We start from the raw sequence: 18,252 nt of genomic DNA, 5'->3' as shown, positions 1-18,252 counted from the left end.
AGGCCATGGGAGATAGCACACACTGAGATAAATATAGATCTTAGACAAAGCTACCCAAAGACTCACAGCTCCGGTTTGGGTGACTTGCTCAAAGCCATCCAGCTAGCAAATGCGAGAAGTCAGGACTGGAACCCGTACCTTAGGACTGGCCTTTTGCCTTTCTTTGAATGCACAGTTCTTGGCAGGTGATAAATAAGCATTTGATAAATGTTCGATGACTCAGCTTAACTTCCCGCCCAGGGTCTGAACCTGGATCTTGGTGACAATAATAATAGCTAACATTTTGATAAATGCCTTAATGTCCTGTTGGATCCTCACGTTGACCCTGTGAGTTGAGGTGCTATTATTTCTCCCCATTTTACAGGTGAGGAAACTGAGGCTGAAGTTAAGTGACTTACTTAGAGTCATATAGCTAGTATCAGAGGTAGGAATTGAATTCAGGTCTTCCCAGCCCAGTCCAGAAGACAGCGAAATAGTCACTTAAATGCTTGTTAATTATTTGGTTCTCCTCTGGGCTCTTATTCATTGGAGCGGCCAGAGGAATGGTGGAAAGTCCTCTATTTAGAGTAACAAACCTGGATTTGAATTTGGACCTGCTATTTTTTTCATCCGTGTGACTCTTGCATTCTTTTCTTTCTTAGCCTCAGTTTCCTTATTTGTGAAATCGGTGGGAGGTTGGATTAGATGATGTCCAAAGACCTTTTCAGCTCCAATCTATGATCCTATAACATATGGATCTCTGATATTAAACAGTCTTGCCCGCACATAGTAGGTGCTTAGCAAAGTTTTTAGAACGGCCGGGTGAAGGGAAATGGCTGGTTTTGGGGGGTGGGGAGCCTTCCTTCCCCTGTCCCCTTCAGAGTTTTAAAACCACTTCAGGAAGGTCAGTGAAGAGGTTCTAAATAAGGTAAGCAGGTCTTGTGGCCCCAAAGTCGGGGCCAAGAAGCTGGAATTCCAAGCTCGGAGGCGTGGTGGGGGCCTTTTCTAGTCCCCTGGCCGGGGGGAGAGTTGGGTTACAGGTTTCTGGCAGGGGACTGGCCGGTGCCCTTTCTGCCTGCCTCGGGAGGGCGTTAGCCCCAGACTCACTGCAGCCCTCCCCCCAGCCCGTGGCCCGAGCTCAGGGCGCTCCCACAATGGCACCTGACCCAAAATAACTTCCATGTGAGCAAGAAAGAAAGAGATTATAACCCAGACTGGGATGACAGGGAAAGCAAGGCTGGGGCTGTCAATTGATAGGAGTGGCCAGAACCAAAGGGAGGGTATAAAGGGCCCCGCAGGCCAGAGCCGTCCCAAACACAAACTCGAGACTTGGGGACAACTGACACTTCTTGCTCATTTTCTTTGGACAGCGCCATGGGGCTCAGTGATGGAGAGTGGCAACTGGTACTGACCGTCTGGGGGAAGGTGGAGGCAGATATCCCTGGCCACGGACAGGAGGTGCTGATCAGGTAAAGGGAAGGGCGGACGTGGCCACCCACCCACCCACAGACTGGCTGGTCAAGTCCCACTGCCTTGAGTGAGGGTCTCCAAGCAGCCCCCTACCCTTTCTTGCCATTGGGTCAAGGACTGGTGAGAAGAAACGGGGTCTGCACCCAGAATCGAGGGATAATTGAGAACTGGAAGGAGGCTTAAGATAGCCTCTAGTGCATCTCCCTACTCCCCTTGGCAGACAGGAAACAAAAGCCCAGAGAGGGGAATAGCTCCTTCAGGCCCACAACCATTCGGTCGTAGAGTCTAGATTCAAACACTTATCCTCAGTCTCCAAATCCAGAGTTTCTGGACACTTTCAAGATCGTTTAGAGCAACTCCATTTAACAGAGAGAAAAAATGAGGCTCCAGCTGGCCCCAAACCACACAGAAATCTGGCAGAACCAGGTCTGATTGAAGTGTTTTCCAATGCAATATGTCAGGAAATCATAGGTAGGACTGGGGACCAGACCCAGGAGTCCTCGCTCCCAGACATCGAACTCTACAAATACAGGAAGCCTAATTGGAAGAGAGATTGGAGGCTGTCCTCGGGGCAGACCTTCACAAGGACCCAAGTCTGAAAAAATATGATGGGCAGGTGGGAAATACTGTGATTTATCTGATCTCCAGAGTGGTTGGAAAAGCGATTCTTCTTCCTCTTCCATTTTGCATTTTACTTCTCAGTTGATAAGCCCCTGAAAAATCAGTGAGCGACCTCAGCCTTTTGTAAATTAGTTTCCAGGTTCTTGAGTCACTCATTGGGTGATTTGGAGCACGTTACTTCCATTCCCCGGGTCTCAGCTTCCCCTTTCTGTAAAGCCAGTGTCAAGGATCAGACTATTTTCTCAGTGGCTTCCATTATAATGGCAGGGACACGTTGACTTGGCTCCCCATTGGACTTCATTTGTCTTTTGCTTCTAATTAACCTTGTCTTGTCTTTATGGTTGGTCTTCACTAATCTGTCACTGGAACCACATTAGTTTTCAAAGCTGGAGTTTTCCTTCCCTTTTCCTTCTTCCCAACGGGTCCTCTGTGGGCCAGCTTGGGATCTAGTCGACAATCCCTCAGCTGTAAACATTCATGCTCTTTAGACATGGGAATTATTAATACTGCTATTAAAGTGAGTAGGAGTGTTCCAATTTCCCATTTAATTAGTTGAAATTTATATATATATATTATATATATGTATAAATATTCTAAGGCTCCTATTATGACATTTATTATAACACTTATATTATAATATATTACATATATTATAACATATAATATAAGTATATAATATTATATATATACCTTAAATAGATAGTTTAATATGTTTACATATTACATATCTAAATGCCTTAAGCAATTAGTTTAATATATTAATATAGGATATCTATATGCCATAAGCAAATAATTTAGTGGGTTAATACATTATATACATATGCCTTAAGCAAATAGTTTAATATACTTATATTTGATGTCTGTGATATATAATGGCATATATATGCCTTAAGGAAATAGTTTAATATATAAATATATGAAATAATGCCTCAAGCAAATAGTTTAGTAAATTTATATATGATATATATGCCTTAATGAAATAATTTAATATACTAATATATGATGTATGTGATATATTATGGCATATATATGTCTTAAGCAAATAGTTTAATATATTAATATATGAAATATGCTTTAAGCAAATACTTGTATGTGCATTTGTGTGTGTGTGTGTGAAAGAGAGAGAGAGAGAGAGAGAGAGAGAGAGAGAGAGAGAGAGAGAGAGAGAGAGAGAGAGAGATCTGTCCTTTGGAAAATATACACATATTTATTTATTATTTAGAGGTGGAAAGTAATTACAGGACCATAGATTTAGAATCTGAAGAAACTCCCAGAAGCTAGCTAATCAATTTAACCCCTTCATTTTACAGATGAGGAAACTGAGGTAGACAGAGGTTAAATGACTTGCCCTGCGTCATACTACTACTAAGTGTAGGAAGCAAATTTGAATTCAGGTATTCCTGACTACAAGGCCAGAGTCCTTTAGAGGTTTGCTTCAGAGGTAATTGAATCCAGCTCTTTCCCCAATTTTACAAATGGGGAAAAGGAGTTTCCAAGAGGATAAGTGATTTGCCTTAGTGTTAACCAGGCAGTAAAGGGCAGAGAGGGGAACTCAGGCTCTCTGACTTTAAATGCAGGTCACCCGGAAGCCAGTGCAGTGCGGGAAAAATCTCATTAACAGGTAACCTAGCTGTGCCCCTTGTCCTTGGACAAGCTATTTAGGCCTCACTTTCCCCATTTGCATCATGATACTGTTGGACTAGGCTTGAAGATCCAGTGAGCATTCTCATTGCCTGCTCAAAGAGCAGAGCATCTGTTTCTGGCTGGAGCACATCACTAAGTTTTCTTTCAACAGGGGGACAAAAAATCAGGAGGTTCGGTGCCAAATCTTGGTTCTGGTCTTTATTATCTGTATGCTCCTAGGTAACTCAGATCTGGACCTCAGGTTCCTCCCTGATAAAAAGGAACTTGTGATGTTCTTTCCAGACCCTCATGAATGTCCCTTTAATCTTGGTGGCAGTTGGAAAATCTATTCTCTCTCTTCCTTCTTGGCCAAATGTTTTCTGTGTTTTTCCTCTGAACTTCTCTTGATGTCTGGGTCATTTCCCTGATAGGAGGGTGGTTGGCCAGACTTCAGCTTGATGGGGGCTTTCAGAAAATAGGAAGAAAACGAGTCTTTGTCTTTCTTGGAATCAAAGCAGAAAGCCCACAAAAGTCATATTGTCGCGGGGGAAACGAGGAACCCAGACACGGGGGCTGGGCAGAAATGTGAGGACCACAGCCCATCTCCCGCACCTTAGCGAAGGTTCTTAGTTCTTGGTTTCAAGGAGCTCCCAAGCTGATGGTCATTCTCCTCTCTAAGTCTGTTTCCTCTTCTGAGAAATAAGGGCCTTGGATTAAACGATTTCTCGTGTTCCTTTTAGTTAGAACATTTTGTGTCCCTTTCCGCTCTGATGTTCCTCATTCTAAGGTTCCTCCAACTCTGACAGTTTCTGTCCAAGGTCTCTCCTACTTCTGAGATTCTAATATTCTAGATTCTAAGGTTCCCCCCCCAACTCTTACACTGTTTTAAGTTCCTTTATAGCTCTGATAGTCTATGAATCTCTAGTCCTGGTGAGTGTGGGGGATGGAATGGGGGAGTCTTTGAACTGTTCTGGAGTCTCCTCCCTTGCCCGAAGAGACTGTGCCTTCTGAAAGGACATGGCTCTGGCGCCCAGACCGGGGACCCAGGATTGCGATCCTCTTGGAAACATTTTCTTCTCCCAGGATCATATTGAACACAAGAGGCGGGAGGCTTTCCAAAGGGCTTAAAAGTCCATGCAAAGCCCAGGAGAGGACAGCTCTGGAAGACCGCCGAGTTGCTGGGGTATCATTTGTTTGTTCCGCATCTCAGATTATAATGGCAAAGGAGTCATCGGGAATGATACCCTGGCTCTGGCTCTGGAGGAATCAAGTTCAAGTGTGTCTTCTCTTTGAGGGTGGCTATTTGCATTTCTTGGGGTCAGAGGTAAAGAGAGGAGACAGCTCGGGTTCCCAAAAGCATAGCTCTTGAACCTTGACAATATCCATTCTAGGCTTATTCCGGGCTCGGCCACTGGTCTTGCTTCTGGACCTTGGACAGATCATAGGAGCAAAGAGTCTAGATTTCAGATCCTTTCATTTGGCCGATTTTAGATCTCAAGCTGGAGGAGCCATCCGTTCTCACCCTCTGTGTTCTAGATGGGAAAATGGAGGCCAAGAGAGGCCAGAAGATAAGAGATGCAGAAGGGACCTGCCAGACCATCTCCTCCAACCCCTCATTTTAGTCCCCCAGCTAGTGAATGTCTGAAACAGACTTCAGATAGGGAAAGTCACTTGCCTGGTCATGCAGGGAGTAAGTAACGGTGAGAATTTCTGACCCAACTCATTGGATTCCAAATCCAGGCTTCCTCCCACTAAACCATTCTATTTCACTCGCCTCAGTTTCCCTTGTTTGGAAAACAAGATTATTGCTTGTTTTGTGTTTTAGAAACCTGGCTAAAAGACCCAAGATCCTAGAATTTGGGAATTGAGGATGACCTCAGTCTGAGTTTTGCAGTTTCCTCATCAGACGCAAGGAAAATGACCAGTATTTGCCCATTCACTTGCCTCAGTTTTCCTCATTTGAAAAACAAATTTATTGCTTGTTTTATGCTTTAGAAACCTGGCTAAAAGACCCAAGGTCCTAGAATTTGGGAGTTGAGGATGACTCAGAGATCAGCTAGTCTGAGTCTTGCAGTTCCTCATCAGATACAAGGCTACCGGGGCCTAAAGAAGGAAAATCAGCAATTTCCAGGACCACTGAGATCTTTATCTCACAGGGGCTGTTAGGAGGTTCTTAGGAGATAATGGATGGAAGCACTTTGCACCGTAGAGATGTCACGATGATGATGAGAATGATGAGGATGGTATTATTGCCATGTTTAATATTTCCATTCCACCCTCAATATTCCATAGTCAATATTGGAGCTCAAAGGGACCTCAGATACATCACTCCGTTCAATCTCATTTTGTAGGGGAGACCAGTTAAATAACACGGCCAAAGTTGGCGAGCCGGTGGGGAGAAACAAGATTGCAACGTTTGGTGCTTCCGGTCCAGCCCTTCCCCTTTCCCCCAACCCTTCAATGAACATAGGGATTGTCGGTCCCGTCCTCCCCCTGCTTCCTGTCCCTACGATGAACATGGGATGGTAGATTTCAAGAGGGAAGTGACCTGAGAATCATTGAATTATTTTATAGAGCAGGCAACTGAGGCCTGGGGAAAGGAAACTGCTTATCCAAGGCCACCCGTAGGATCATAGATCCTCCAAGGCCATCTAGTCCAGTGCTCCCATTTTACAGGTAGGGACCCCGAGTCATTGCATCTCCACCAGATCCCTTGGAAGGCTTTCTTTTCTGTGTCGGTAGAAGGCTAGAAATTTCTCGGGAATGGGGGCGGGGGGTGTCTCTCTGCTGCCTCCCGTCTTGCCTGTCTTTGTTTCATGGGTGGCTGGGAAGCTGACTCCCCCACACTGGCTCGTCAGGAGGACTTTCTTGCCAACTACCAGGGAGACAGGGGATAAATAACAGGAAAAAATGATCTGGGATTGAAAAATCTTTGAAGTTCCCTTTACTGAGACGAGGATGGCTGGATTCCGCTCCGACTAGAGACTCCCTCCCGGCCGGCAAGCGCCCTCCCGGGTCCGTAGCCCGTGGTCCGTGCCAGCCTCACATTACCTTGTTATGTCTCAGAGGCACCAGCTGTGGGGTGAGGGGCGACAGGGAGGCAGCTGTGTTTATGCCGGGATCATTCAGCAGGCAGGGAAGCAGGTGCTCTTATTAGCCAAGTCCTTCCAGCACATCTTCAAAAATAGGCCTGAGCCCTCCCAGGATGGGGTGGAGTGGGCTGGGGAGGGGCTGTGTGGGGCCTGAACATGAGCAGGGTGAAAGGCTTGAGAGTCCTGGAAGGGCCTGAAAGGGACCTTAGAGGGCGGCTAGAAGCTGGGGATGTGGGCGGCCTGGTTGCCTATAAATTCTAGAGAGGATTCCTGCAGAGAGGCAGCTTGGATGAAATGGGCTGTGAGGTCCTGTCAGCTCCGAGGTCCGCCAGCCTTTCCTATGTCCAGTTAGGAAGTGGAGGCTCAGAAAGCCGCTGAGATTTGCCCATGATCCCCTGGGGACCTAGTGGGTAAGCTGAGTCTGGAGAGGAGATGCCTTCGACTTTTATAGTGTGTGTGTGTAAGAGACAGAGACAGAAAGACGAAGAGACACAGAGAGATATAGAGACAGAGACAAAGAGCGAGGCAGAGAGACAGAGACAGAAAGAGGCAGAGAGAACAAAGACAAAAAATGAGGCAGAGAGACAGAAACACAGAGACATAGAGACAGAGACAGAGAGAGGCAGAGAGAAAGACAGAGACAGAAGCAGAGACAAAGAGACAGAAAGTGACAGAGAAACATAAACACAGAGAAAAGAGAGACAGAGAGAGACAAGGAGACAGAGACACAGGGAGATAGAGACAGAGACACACAGAAAGAAAGAGAGACAGAGACACATACAGAGATGGAGAAAAATAAGAGAAAGACAAAGAGACACACACAGAAACAGAGAGAGGCAGAGAGGCAGACAGAGAAACAGAGAGAAAGAGAAAGAAAAAGAGACAAGGAGAGAAAGATAAGGAGAGAGACATAAAAATAGGGAAAGAGATAAAGAGAAAGGCTGTGAGATAGAAAGAGAAATACAAAAGTGCAGAGAGAGACAAAGAGAGACCGACTAAGAGAGAAATGGGATTGGGTTTTGTCTCTTTTGTGGTTTCTGTTTCCAAGGGAAACAGGAGGCATGACAAAACAGACAAAAACTCATAAAGTTCCCTAATTATTTGTCTTGCCTCCCTCTGCCCTCGCCAGGAGGTGCCCTAGGCCCTTGTCCTATTATTTTTGGACCAGGCTCCCTCTGGAATGAGAGACCTAATCCCTTCCCCTCCTTACGCTCTGGCTTCTCCCACTGTCAGAAGAGCAGGATAAGAATAGTGGCTGCCTGATAATATTAGTAATGAGCTCGAGACCCTTGGGTGAAAGGTGCAGGATGAAAGCAGGCAGTGACGCATGTGGCCTGTGGATGGGGGCTCCATAGGAATCAGCTAACACTGGACACAGTTGCCGGGAGGTCCTATCTGGCCCGAAGCAGAGGCTCGGTGCCAAAAGCAGAAGATTGCGGAAAAGTTCAGGATTCTGGAATGTGTGTGTGTGTGTGTGTGTGTGTGTGTGTGTGTGTGTACGCATGAACAATAGCTGTGTGGCTGTCTCGCTGCCATTCTAATGATAATTGTGTATCTCTGTATCTTGGTGTCTAATTATAACTGTATGTGGGTGTCTAATAATAGACTCAGAGAAGCTCCAAAATACAGGGTCCTCCAGTGCCATGTAGTCCAAGGGATATCTGAACAAGGACCCGTTTTACATCTGTCTATCCATTTATTCGTTCCTTCTACAAGTAGTTATTAAACATCTACTGTGTGTTCAGAGACCAGAATCAGAAAGTTCTGAGTTCCAGGACTTGTACGCAAATTGTTAGACCTGGAGAAATCTTAACTTGTTCTTGTTCTTGTTCTTCTTCTTCTGTTCTTCTTGTTGTTGTTGTCATTCTTGTTCTTTTTCTCTTTTTCTTCTTGTTGTTGTCATTCTTGTTCTTTTTCTTTTCTTGTTGTTGTTGTTCTTCTTCTTGTCATTCTTGTTCTTTTTCTTTTTTTCTTCTTGTTGTTGTTGTTCTTCTTCTTGTTGTTGTCATTCTTGTTCTTTTTCTTTTCTTGTTGTTGTTGTTCTTCTTCTTGTTGTTGTCATTCTTGTTCTTTTTCTTTTCTTGTTGTTGTTCTTCTTCTTGTCATTCTTGTTCTTTTTCTTTTTTTCTTGTTGTTGTTGTTGTTGTTCTTCTTCTTGTTGTTGTCATTCTTGTTCTTTTTTTTTTCTTCTTGTTGTTGTCATTCTTGTTCTTTTTCTTTTCTTGTTGTTGTTCTTCTTGTCATTCTTGTTCTTTTTCTTTTTTTCTTCTTGTTGTTGTTGTCATTCTTGTTCTTTTTCTTTTCTTCTTGCTCTTTTTGTTGTTGTTCTTGTTGTTCTTTTTTTTAGGCAATTGGGGTTAAGTGACTTGCCCAGGGTCACACAGATAGGAAGTGTTAAATGTCTAAGGTCAGATTTGAACTCAGGTCCTCCTGACTTCAGGAAATGTTAACTTCTCAAGTCTCTAGGTAGTAAAGTAGGGATGACTCGCTAATTTGGTAGAAGGAGTTTCCATGCTCGGGGTTCCGTACATTGATAGAGTCACATTTAGGTGGGCTGAGGAAAGTGCTGGTCATTGTTAACTACTAGAAGCATGGAACCCAAGCCTCCAATATTCCTTAACCTTAAACTCTCCTTGGGAGGGAGACAACATGTGTCCAGATATAATGGAGTGGCGCTTGCTGACAGACGAAGCTTAAGGCTCTGCGTTGGGTAAGAATACCCAGCCTCCCGAGCCAGCCCATTCCACTGCTGGACGGTTCAGACGTTTGTCCTTACGCAGAGTTGAAATCCGGCGACTGGGCGGCTTCCACTTGATCCTGCCTTCTGGGGCCGAGCAGCGCCAGCGGAAACCCTCCCCCAGAGTGATCCGTCCTTAAAGAAGCTCTCCTGATGTTTCTCCAGGCTCGAGGAAGTCCTAGAGCAGACTTCATAAATCATCCAGTTAAGCCTGTACAGGAAGAGGCAGCCCCAGGAGGAGAAGGGCTTTACCTCGGGGAGCATAAAAAAGTAGCAGGATTTGAAATCCAAATCTAGGACTTTCCCCAGGATGGCGACTTTAAAAGTGTAGAAATGGTGTTTTAAATTAGATATGAGTGAATAATAATGATGCATCTGTTCTGATATTAATAATCATGGCTGTGGGAATATTTATGTCTGAGACCAAAGCTTGGGAGTTTGGAGAAGAGAAGACTCAGTGAGAAGGGGCAATGGGAGATGTGGGGGGACTGGATTTGGAATAACCAAGATTTCGAACTGACTTTCTATTCTATCTCTTTGTCTGCGAAATGATCTGAGGCTTATCGTTTCAGCTCTGAATCTCAGTTTTCCTTCTCTGAAGTGGGCCTATCTGAGATAATAATGGCTGTTCACAGCTCTAGAGCCCTTCACAATTTACCTTTCTTCCTGACAACTCCATGAACACCAGAGAGGATACCAGTAATCAATCAATCAGCAATTATTAAGTACCTACTGTGTCCCAGATATCATGCTGAGCTCTTGTGATCCCAAAACAAGTATTATCCTCAATCTAATTTAATGCAGCAAGGACTTTCTAGGGACCTCATTTGTTTCAGTTATGGATTGTACCTGGATCTTTGCCCCAGGGGAGAGCTTCCTCCTCAGGGTGATTCAGAGACTCCTGTCCCCTTACTTTCTGATTCCGATGCTTCCAAGGTCCTGTCACCAGGTACCCAGCCAATTTCCAGGCTGACACCAGCCAGACCACATTCCCCCACCCATGTGAGAATATTTTTAGTTACAGCTCCATGTGGGCCTGAAGGTGGACAGAGCCCCAATCTCGAATCCTCCTTATCCCCATTTCCCCCCTCTGTTCTCCTTCTGTTATCTTAAGAACGTAGTCAAGCTAGTCCCAGGATGGCTCCCAACATGCCAGTGGAGATTAGAACCAGACCGGTGGCATTCTTGGCCGGAGTGACTCTGCGGCAGTTCTGGTCGGAGGGAGGGGCATCTGCTGGGGGGGACCCCGACTCAGCCTGGCTCCAGGCTCCTGACTGCCCTTTCATAAATACTAAAGGTTAACAAATCGCACAAACAATAAAACTTCTCCAGGCCAGCTTTATGAGGGACTCGTCTGCAGGCCTATCTTAGCATGTGGGCGCCTCCGCCGGACTGTCAGGAGTGACGCGGCACATGTCCCTGCATTCCCTTCGACAAACACCTACTCACTTGGTCATGGCGCTAAAGCGGCGCGCAGAGAGCACGGAGAACCCGTAGTGTGCCAACAGTCACTCGGGGCTGGCCAGTGCTTTCTGTGCCCACAAGCTAACATTTGTATGGAGCTTAACGTGAACATGAACAAAGATAAATTTCATGCACACACATATGTGCGTATGTATATAGAGATACATGTTTCTATATACATGCACACATTAAATACAATCAGCAAACATTTGAGTGGCTAGTTTAATAGAAAATGAAATACAATATAAATATAAAATTGTATATACATACCTATATATGTATATACATTATATACATTTAAGTGTCTAATTAATTTAATAGAAAATTAAATGCAATATAAATGTAGAAGTATATAAATATACATACACACACATTAAATACAATCAGCAAACATTTGAGTGACTAATTTAATAGATAATTAAATATAATGTATAAAATCATGTGTGTATATATATGTATGTGTATATATAATATACACATAAACAGCTATACATATTAAATATAATCTAGAAGCATATTAAGTGCTTAATTTAAAATAAAATTACAGGATATAAAATTATGTACCTTATACACATATAGTCTATTGCCAGCCCATTTTACTTCTTTCTTCCCTCCCTCTCTCCCTCTCTCCCTTCCTTCCTTCCTTCCTTCCTTTCTTCCTTCTCTTTCTTTCTTTTTCTTTCTTTCTTTCTTTCTTTCTTTCTTTCTTTCTTTCTTTCTTTCTTTCTTTCTTTCTTTTCTTTCTTTCTTTCTTTCTTTCTTTCTTCCTTCCTTCCTTCCTTCCTTCCTTCCTTCCTTCCTTCCTTCCTTCTTCCTTCCTTCCTTCCTTCCTTCCTTCCTCCTTCCTTCCTTCCTTCCTTCCTTCCTTCTTCCTTCCTTCCTTCCTTTCTTTTTCTTTCTTTCTTTCTTTCTTTCTTTTTCTTTCTTTCTTTCTTTTTCTTTCTTTCTTTCTTTCTTTCTTCTTTCTTTCTTTCTTTCTTTCTTCTTTCTTTCTTTCTTTCTTTCTTTCTTTTTCTTTCTTCTTTCTTTCTTTCTTTCTTTCTTTCTTTCTTTCTTTCTTTCTTTCTTTCTTTCTTTCTTTTTCTTTTTTTCTTCTTTCTTTTTTTCTTTTTCTTTTTTCTTTCTTTCTTTCTTTCTTTCTTTCTTTTTCTTTCTTTCTTTCTTTCTTTCTTTCTTTCTTTCTTTCTTCTTTCTTCCTTCCTTCCTTCCTTCCTTCCTTCCTTCCTTCCTCCTTCCTTCCTTCCTTCCTTCCTTCCTTCCTTCCTTCCTCCTTCCTTCCTTCCTTCTTCCTTCCTTCCTTCCTTCCTTCCTTCCTTCCTTTCTTTTTCTTTCTTTCTTTCTTTCTCTTTCTTTCTTTCTTTCTTTCTTTCTTTCTTCTTTCTTTCTTTCTTTCTTTCTTTCTTTTTCTTTCTTTCTTTCTTTCTTTCTTTCTTTCTTTCTTTTTTTCTTTCTTTCTTTCTTTCTTTCTTTCTTTCTTTCTTTTTCTTTCTTTCTTTCTTTTTCTTTTTTTCTTTTTTTCTTTTTTTCTTTTTTCCTGCCTTTCTCCCTGTTTTCTTCATCTCTCTCTCTCTCTCTCTCTCTCTCTCTTCTCTCTCTCTCTCTCTCTCTCTCTCTCTCGACAATTGGGGTTAAATCACTTGCCCAAGGTCATACAGCTAGTAAGTATCAAGTGACTGAGGTTAGATTTTATTTCAAGCCCTCCTAACTCCAGGGCTCTGCTGCCTAGCTGCTCTGGAAAAAATGGATCATAAAGAGGGAGTGACTTGTCAAGTTCACAATGCTCATGTAGCAGAGTTGGGCCCTGAACTCACATTCCAAGATAGCCAAAGTACCTTAAGTCCCATGATCCCCACCCCCGGCCTTTCCCAAACTTCATGGCCCTCCCTGTTCCTCCCTGAACCACGTCTCTCCTTTGGTTCCCAGACTCTTTAAGGGCCATCCTGAGACTCTGGAGAAGTTCGACAAATTTAAGCACCTCAAGTCTGAGGATGAGATGAAAGCATCTGAAGACCTTAAGAAACACGGCTCAACAGTGCTCACCGCCCTGGGGAACATCCTGAAGAAGAAGGGCCAGCACGAAGCAGAGCTGAAGCCTCTGGCCCAGTCCCACGCCACCAAGCACAAAATCTCCATCCAGTTCCTGGAGGTCAGAGCCGGGGCCGACTTGTAGGGATGGAGAAAAGAGCACTGGGAGTGGGACGGGAGGGAAGGACCGGGCCAATCCTACACGACACAAGCACTTGCAGTGTTGGGACAATTGACTTCAAGTTGGAAGGGGTCTTATGGGTCATCTAGGGTAACCCCCTCATTTTACAGATGAGGAAACTGAGGCACGGAGAGAAATGCCCAATGTCAAAGAAGAAGGAAGTGTTAGATTTTTCTCTGGCCGCAAGTCTGACACACTTTCCTTTCCTCTTAAAGATCATTTAGGCCAATCCCCTTATGTAACAGATGGGGAAACAAATTTCTTACCCAAGGTCGCCTAGTGACAGAACCAGAATTCTGCAGGATCATAGAATTAAAACTAGTCGGGGCTTTAGAGGCTACTGAGTCCACCCTTCCTTATTTTACAGGTGAGGAAAATGGGACACGGGGAGGTGAAGCAACTTGCCCAATTTGAACTCAGGTCCTCTGACTTCAGGTCCAGTAATCACCCCACTATTTCCCACTGCCTCTTCTTGCTTCCAACACACTTAGATCTCTCACAATTTGGGGTCCAGTGGAGTGGAGCTAGATCTCTTAACTCCATAATCCTGATGTTCTCACAAATGAGAGGCAGCGAGGCTCTCACAGACTCCACCACAAGCAGTCGATACTAGTCTCGTGAGGTCACCCGCGAAGCTAGATAGCCCGGCGAGCCATAAGTATTTTATTGCTAGAAACCTGTTGGACAAGCGGGGGCCCTTGGGCTGGAGATGAAATGGACTGTGGGGCAAGACGGGAAGGCCGGTGAGTGCAGTTACTTCTCCTTGTCCCCTGTTTCCAGAGGGCTTGTTTTTAATTTTTAATGAAGGGACCAACTTGTTGGACAACCCTCGTGAATTCTGCCCATCTGTTCATTCTCTCCAGTGATTCTTCCCAGAAGCCCCAAGTCCACCATAATAGAACAAGCATGGGTCAGGAGCCCTGCCTCAAACACTTAGCCACTGTGTATCCCAGACAAGTCCCTTCTTTTTGAGTCTCAGTTTCCTCATCTGTCAAAGTAGCGGTGATAATGATAGTCACACTAAGTGTTTCCCAGGGTTGTTTTAAAGGGAAGTACTTTGTAAGCCTTAAAATGCCTTAGAAAGGGGCCTGGTGACCGATTTTAGGCTATCAACGCTCTTTCCTGAACTCCTGTTTCCTCGCCTATAAGCCAAGGTTGCTTATATCTACCCGAAGAGAGATTACAGTGCCACAGAATCGGGAAGCTCTGGGTTCAAGTCCCATATGTGGCCCATTCTGATCAGGTGACCCTTAATCTTTCAATGGCCCCACTCCACTCTCTGAGGTTAAATTTCAGAGACCGTGTTTATTGGTGTATTGACTTTCCTCAATGGGAGTACTCTACGTAAAATAAAAATAGAAATGTCACATACATGAATATACATATACACAGAGGGACGTATACATGTGTATACGTATATATTCACATGTATATTTCTTGCTATATCCAACCCCTTCCGTCCATCCATGTATTCCACCAATGGATCCTGATAAGTGAAGAGGTTTTATAAGTATCGAGGAACATTATTTATTCTCCGGCTTTTAGCAGATGTGATTAATTTTCTGGACTCACGCGCGTGAAAGGAAGACGAGAGCTCTTCCAGATATGCTCCCCTAAATTAGGGCTACTGGATCAGTCAGCTGTTCGGGTTTGTCACATATTTAGAAGCCCAGAATTGGGAGCCGTATAGGGACAGCGGAAGTCACGTGGCCCAACTTTCCCCTTCCACAGTTAAGGAAAATGAGACAAAGGGCGAGTTTGCCTAAGGTTGCAGAGATAGTAGTGGCAGGACTGGCCACTGGACTCAGGTGTCCTGAATCCTGGTCTAGTGCGATGTCATGAAGTAATAATAGCTTGCATTTAATGATTACAAAGGGGGGTTTGGATATTATCTCCTTTAATCCTCACAATTCAGATGTGGGCACGACAATAATACCCATTTTATAGATGACAAAACTGAGGTAGAGAGGTGTTAAGTGACTTCTCTAGCTAGGGTGACAAAGCCAATGAGGGGATGAGACAGGATTGGAACTCAAGTATTCCTTATTCCAAGTCCAGTATTATCCACTGAGCGACTTAACTGGGAGGCAGATCGTATTTCCGCCGTTTTACAAATGGAGAAACTGAGGCATGGATGCATGAGACTTGGAACCAGAAAGGACCTTAAAGGACATCTAATCCAACTTTTCACTTTGTAGATGAGGTCACTCAGAAGCAAAGAAATGGAACGCCCCATCTAAGGTCATACCCGTAGTCTTGATTTGGAATCCAGGTCCTTCTGCCTGTAAATCCAGTGCTTTCCCTACATTGTATTGAGAGGCCATGACTTGGCAGGATCACAGAGCTAGCAAGCTGCAGGGGTGGGATGTGAACTCACTCCTCCTCGGTCCAGGTTGAGCTCTTCTCACTACATAATATTAGTCAGCCAAGTACAATCGGAGTGCCTTTTATGTCCCAAAGTGGTCCGTCACTCATCCGTGCCTCAGTTTCTCCATCTGTAAAATGAGGGAAAAAACTCCCTTCCCTGCCTGTCTACCCAGCAGCGGGGATACAGAGAAAACATCCCGCCAAATCCCCCAGACTCCCAAGTCTAACAGGAGCTGGCAAATATCGTGCCATGAGATTGGCAAAGCGCTTTTACATCTGTAATCCATCCCGCCAACCCTGAAAAGTAGGGGCTAACGTTGTCGTCCCCATTGTACAGCTGAGAAGCCTGAGGCTTAGAGAAGCCTATCCACTTGCTTAGGACCGTCTGACTAGTAGTAATAATAATAATAGTTAACACGTGTGTAACAGCTCCCACTATGTGCCCGGTTTCTCGAACCCAGGCCCGGCCCTCCATCCCTTGCTCTTGCTTCGCCCCCTTTTCTTTCACGGTGCCGGGACTTGACGGAGCCGCTATTTCAGTCTGGTTACTGCCCGTGGCTTCCCTTCCATTTCCTCTGGGCAAAATTGGTTCCATATGTTCCTCCTGAAACCCGAGAACCCTCCCCAGGAGGCCTCTCCCCGCTCCCGCTTCTGTCCTCCAACCCTCCACTTTCCCTCCAGAGTTTGAATGCGAGCATCTGGTCCCGTCCCCTCCCTCCCCTCTGAATTCCGCTGGTCTCGCCCCCGACCTCCCTCCTCCTCCCCCCGGATCTCTAACGGCTTCCACGCGGGCGCTGGCTGGCACCGTGCCTTCAATGACCCTGCTTTCCTTCTCTCTCTCTCTCCCCCCCCCTTCTCCCTCTCTTTTTCCGCCCTGGCAGTTCATCTCAGAGGCCATTGTCCAGGTGATCCAGAGCAAGCACCCTGCAGACTTCGGCGGGGATGCCCAAGCTACCATGCGGAAGGCCCTGGAACTTTTCCGCAACGACATGGCGGCCAAATACAAGGAGCTTGGGTTCCAGGGCTAGCGCAGGCTGAGCGTCGGCGGGCAGACTCCTCCACTGGCCGACCCTCTCTCCCGCCCACCCCCCAGGTCCAGTAGCTAGCTCCTCTTAACGTAGCGCCTTAGTTTTGGGTTTGGGGATACCCTACGTGACTGAGACATGACAGTGAAGGCCAGAGGGAGGCCATCGGGGACGCTCCGTCCGTTACTCACTGGCCAGAGTAATGCCGCCAAGGCCCTTCGTTTCTCCCTGGCCTCCGGAAGCGCTCGGAAGTGAGTAACTGGCCCCCTTTCCAGGAGGCGCTTTTGTGGATATAACTCTTGGCTCCCTTTCTGGGAGGCCCCGGTAGTTTTCTCCTTACTGGGCAGAGAGAACGGAGGGCTGGAGAGAGAACGGGGGAAGGAGTGCAGTCATGTGGTTCAGCCTTCCTCCTTCCCACCATCTGGGCTCCTAATGGCTTCCATCCTGCCTCTGATTAGCCCTTCAACTGTAGAGTCTTTCCTTTCCTCCTTTTCTTTCTCTCCCCCAAGGCTGTCACAGCCAGTGCCCCCAGCATTCCTTGGGGAATGGCGGCTCTGACAGATGGTTCCTGAAAGAGCTAGAGACACTTGAGACACTGGGGGTGGGATGGGAGGAGGGGAGAGAGAGAGAGAGAGAGAGAGGAGAGAGAGAGAGAGAGAGAGAGAGAGAGAGAGAGAGAGAGAAGAGGGAGAAGGAAAAGGGATTGTTCTCAGTTAATGGGTGTGACTCTCCTGATCTTAATAAAGGACCTGCAACCAATTTGTCTGTCTGGGCCTGGTGCTTTCCTCCCTCAGAGAAGATGAATGAGAGCTGGGAGGAGGGAGATGACAGAGCAATGGACAAGGCCGGGAGCTGGTGGGCAGGCAGCGCCATTGATGTTAGTCCCAGAGAACCGTGTGTGGGGGTAGAAAAGTCAGCATAAAGCAGGCTGCCTCTTAAAAGGAACAAACATGTTTGAAACCCGTGTGCCCGAGAAGGATCCAGACCAGCTAGGAGCCAAGATGGTGCTTGGCAGCTGGGCAAACGAGACGGGCTTGTATGTTGGGGGTTACAGGTCCCCAGGCTGGGGAGGATTTCCTTACACATTGGGTCTCATTCCCCCAGGCTTCCCTTGCCCTCAATCCTGGAGACTCGGGGTGGGGGGATAGTGTGGGGTGGGGGGATATGTAGGATTATGGGGCAGGAGCTGGAAGGTTCCTGGATCTAATCCCCTCATTTTACAGATGAAGAAACTATGACCCAGGATGGAGTAGTTAATTGTTCAATATTACACAAAAGTGGTAGAGCAAGGATTCAACCCTGGAGATTCTGACAAATTCAACATTCTCCCTCCCTCCTGCCTTCCCTTCCTCCCTTCCTCTTCCCTTCTTCCCTTCCTCTTTCCTTCCTTCCTTCCTTTTTCTTTCTTTTTTCTTCCTTTCTTTTCTTTCTTTCATTCTTTTTCTTCCTTCCTTTCTTTCTTCCTTCTTTTCCTTTCCTTCTTTCCTTCCCTCCCTCCCTCCCTCCTTCCCTCTCCCTTCTTTCCCTCCCTTCCTCTTTTCCCTCCTTTCCTTTCTTCCCTTTCTCCCTCTTTCCTTCCTTCCTCCCTCCCTTCTTTCTTCCTTCCTTCTTTCCTTCCTTTTTTCCTTCCCTCCCTTCCCTTTCTTTCTTCCCTTGTTTCCCAAGAAA

General features: G+C 45.6%; 1 protein-coding gene across 1 annotated transcript; it reads left to right on the top strand.

Moving 5' to 3' along the window:
• Positions 1 to 1,263: 1,263 nt before the first annotated feature.
• Positions 1,264 to 17,233, top strand: MB (myoglobin). The gene is made up of 3 exons (XM_051961647.1): positions 1,264 to 1,448; positions 12,910 to 13,132; positions 16,441 to 17,233. Exons 1-3 carry the CDS (start codon positions 1,354 to 1,356, stop codon positions 16,585 to 16,587), a joined length of 465 nt encoding a protein of 154 aa, XP_051817607.1. The 5' UTR covers positions 1,264 to 1,353; the 3' UTR covers positions 16,588 to 17,233.
• Positions 17,234 to 18,252: the final 1,019 nt, after the last annotated feature.

Source organism: Antechinus flavipes, chromosome 5 (genome assembly GCF_016432865.1).
Source record: "Antechinus flavipes isolate AdamAnt ecotype Samford, QLD, Australia chromosome 5, AdamAnt_v2, whole genome shotgun sequence".
Lineage (NCBI taxonomy): Eukaryota > Metazoa > Chordata > Mammalia > Dasyuromorphia > Dasyuridae > Antechinus > Antechinus flavipes.
The sequence above is the reverse complement of the archived record's forward strand: the minus strand, read 5'-3'. Positions and strand labels throughout refer to the sequence as shown.

Coding starts and splice junctions, on each gene's coding strand:
- MB (XM_051961647.1), top strand. CDS start 1,354: ATGGGGCTCAGTGATGGAGAGTGGCAACTGGTACTGACCGTCTGGGGG. Junction 1,449..12,909: donor GGACAGGAGGTGCTGATCAG/GTAAAGGGAAGG, acceptor TTTGGTTCCCAG/ACTCTTTAAGGGCCATCCTG. Junction 13,133..16,440: donor TCTCCATCCAGTTCCTGGAG/GTCAGAGCCGGG, acceptor CCGCCCTGGCAG/TTCATCTCAGAGGCCATTGT.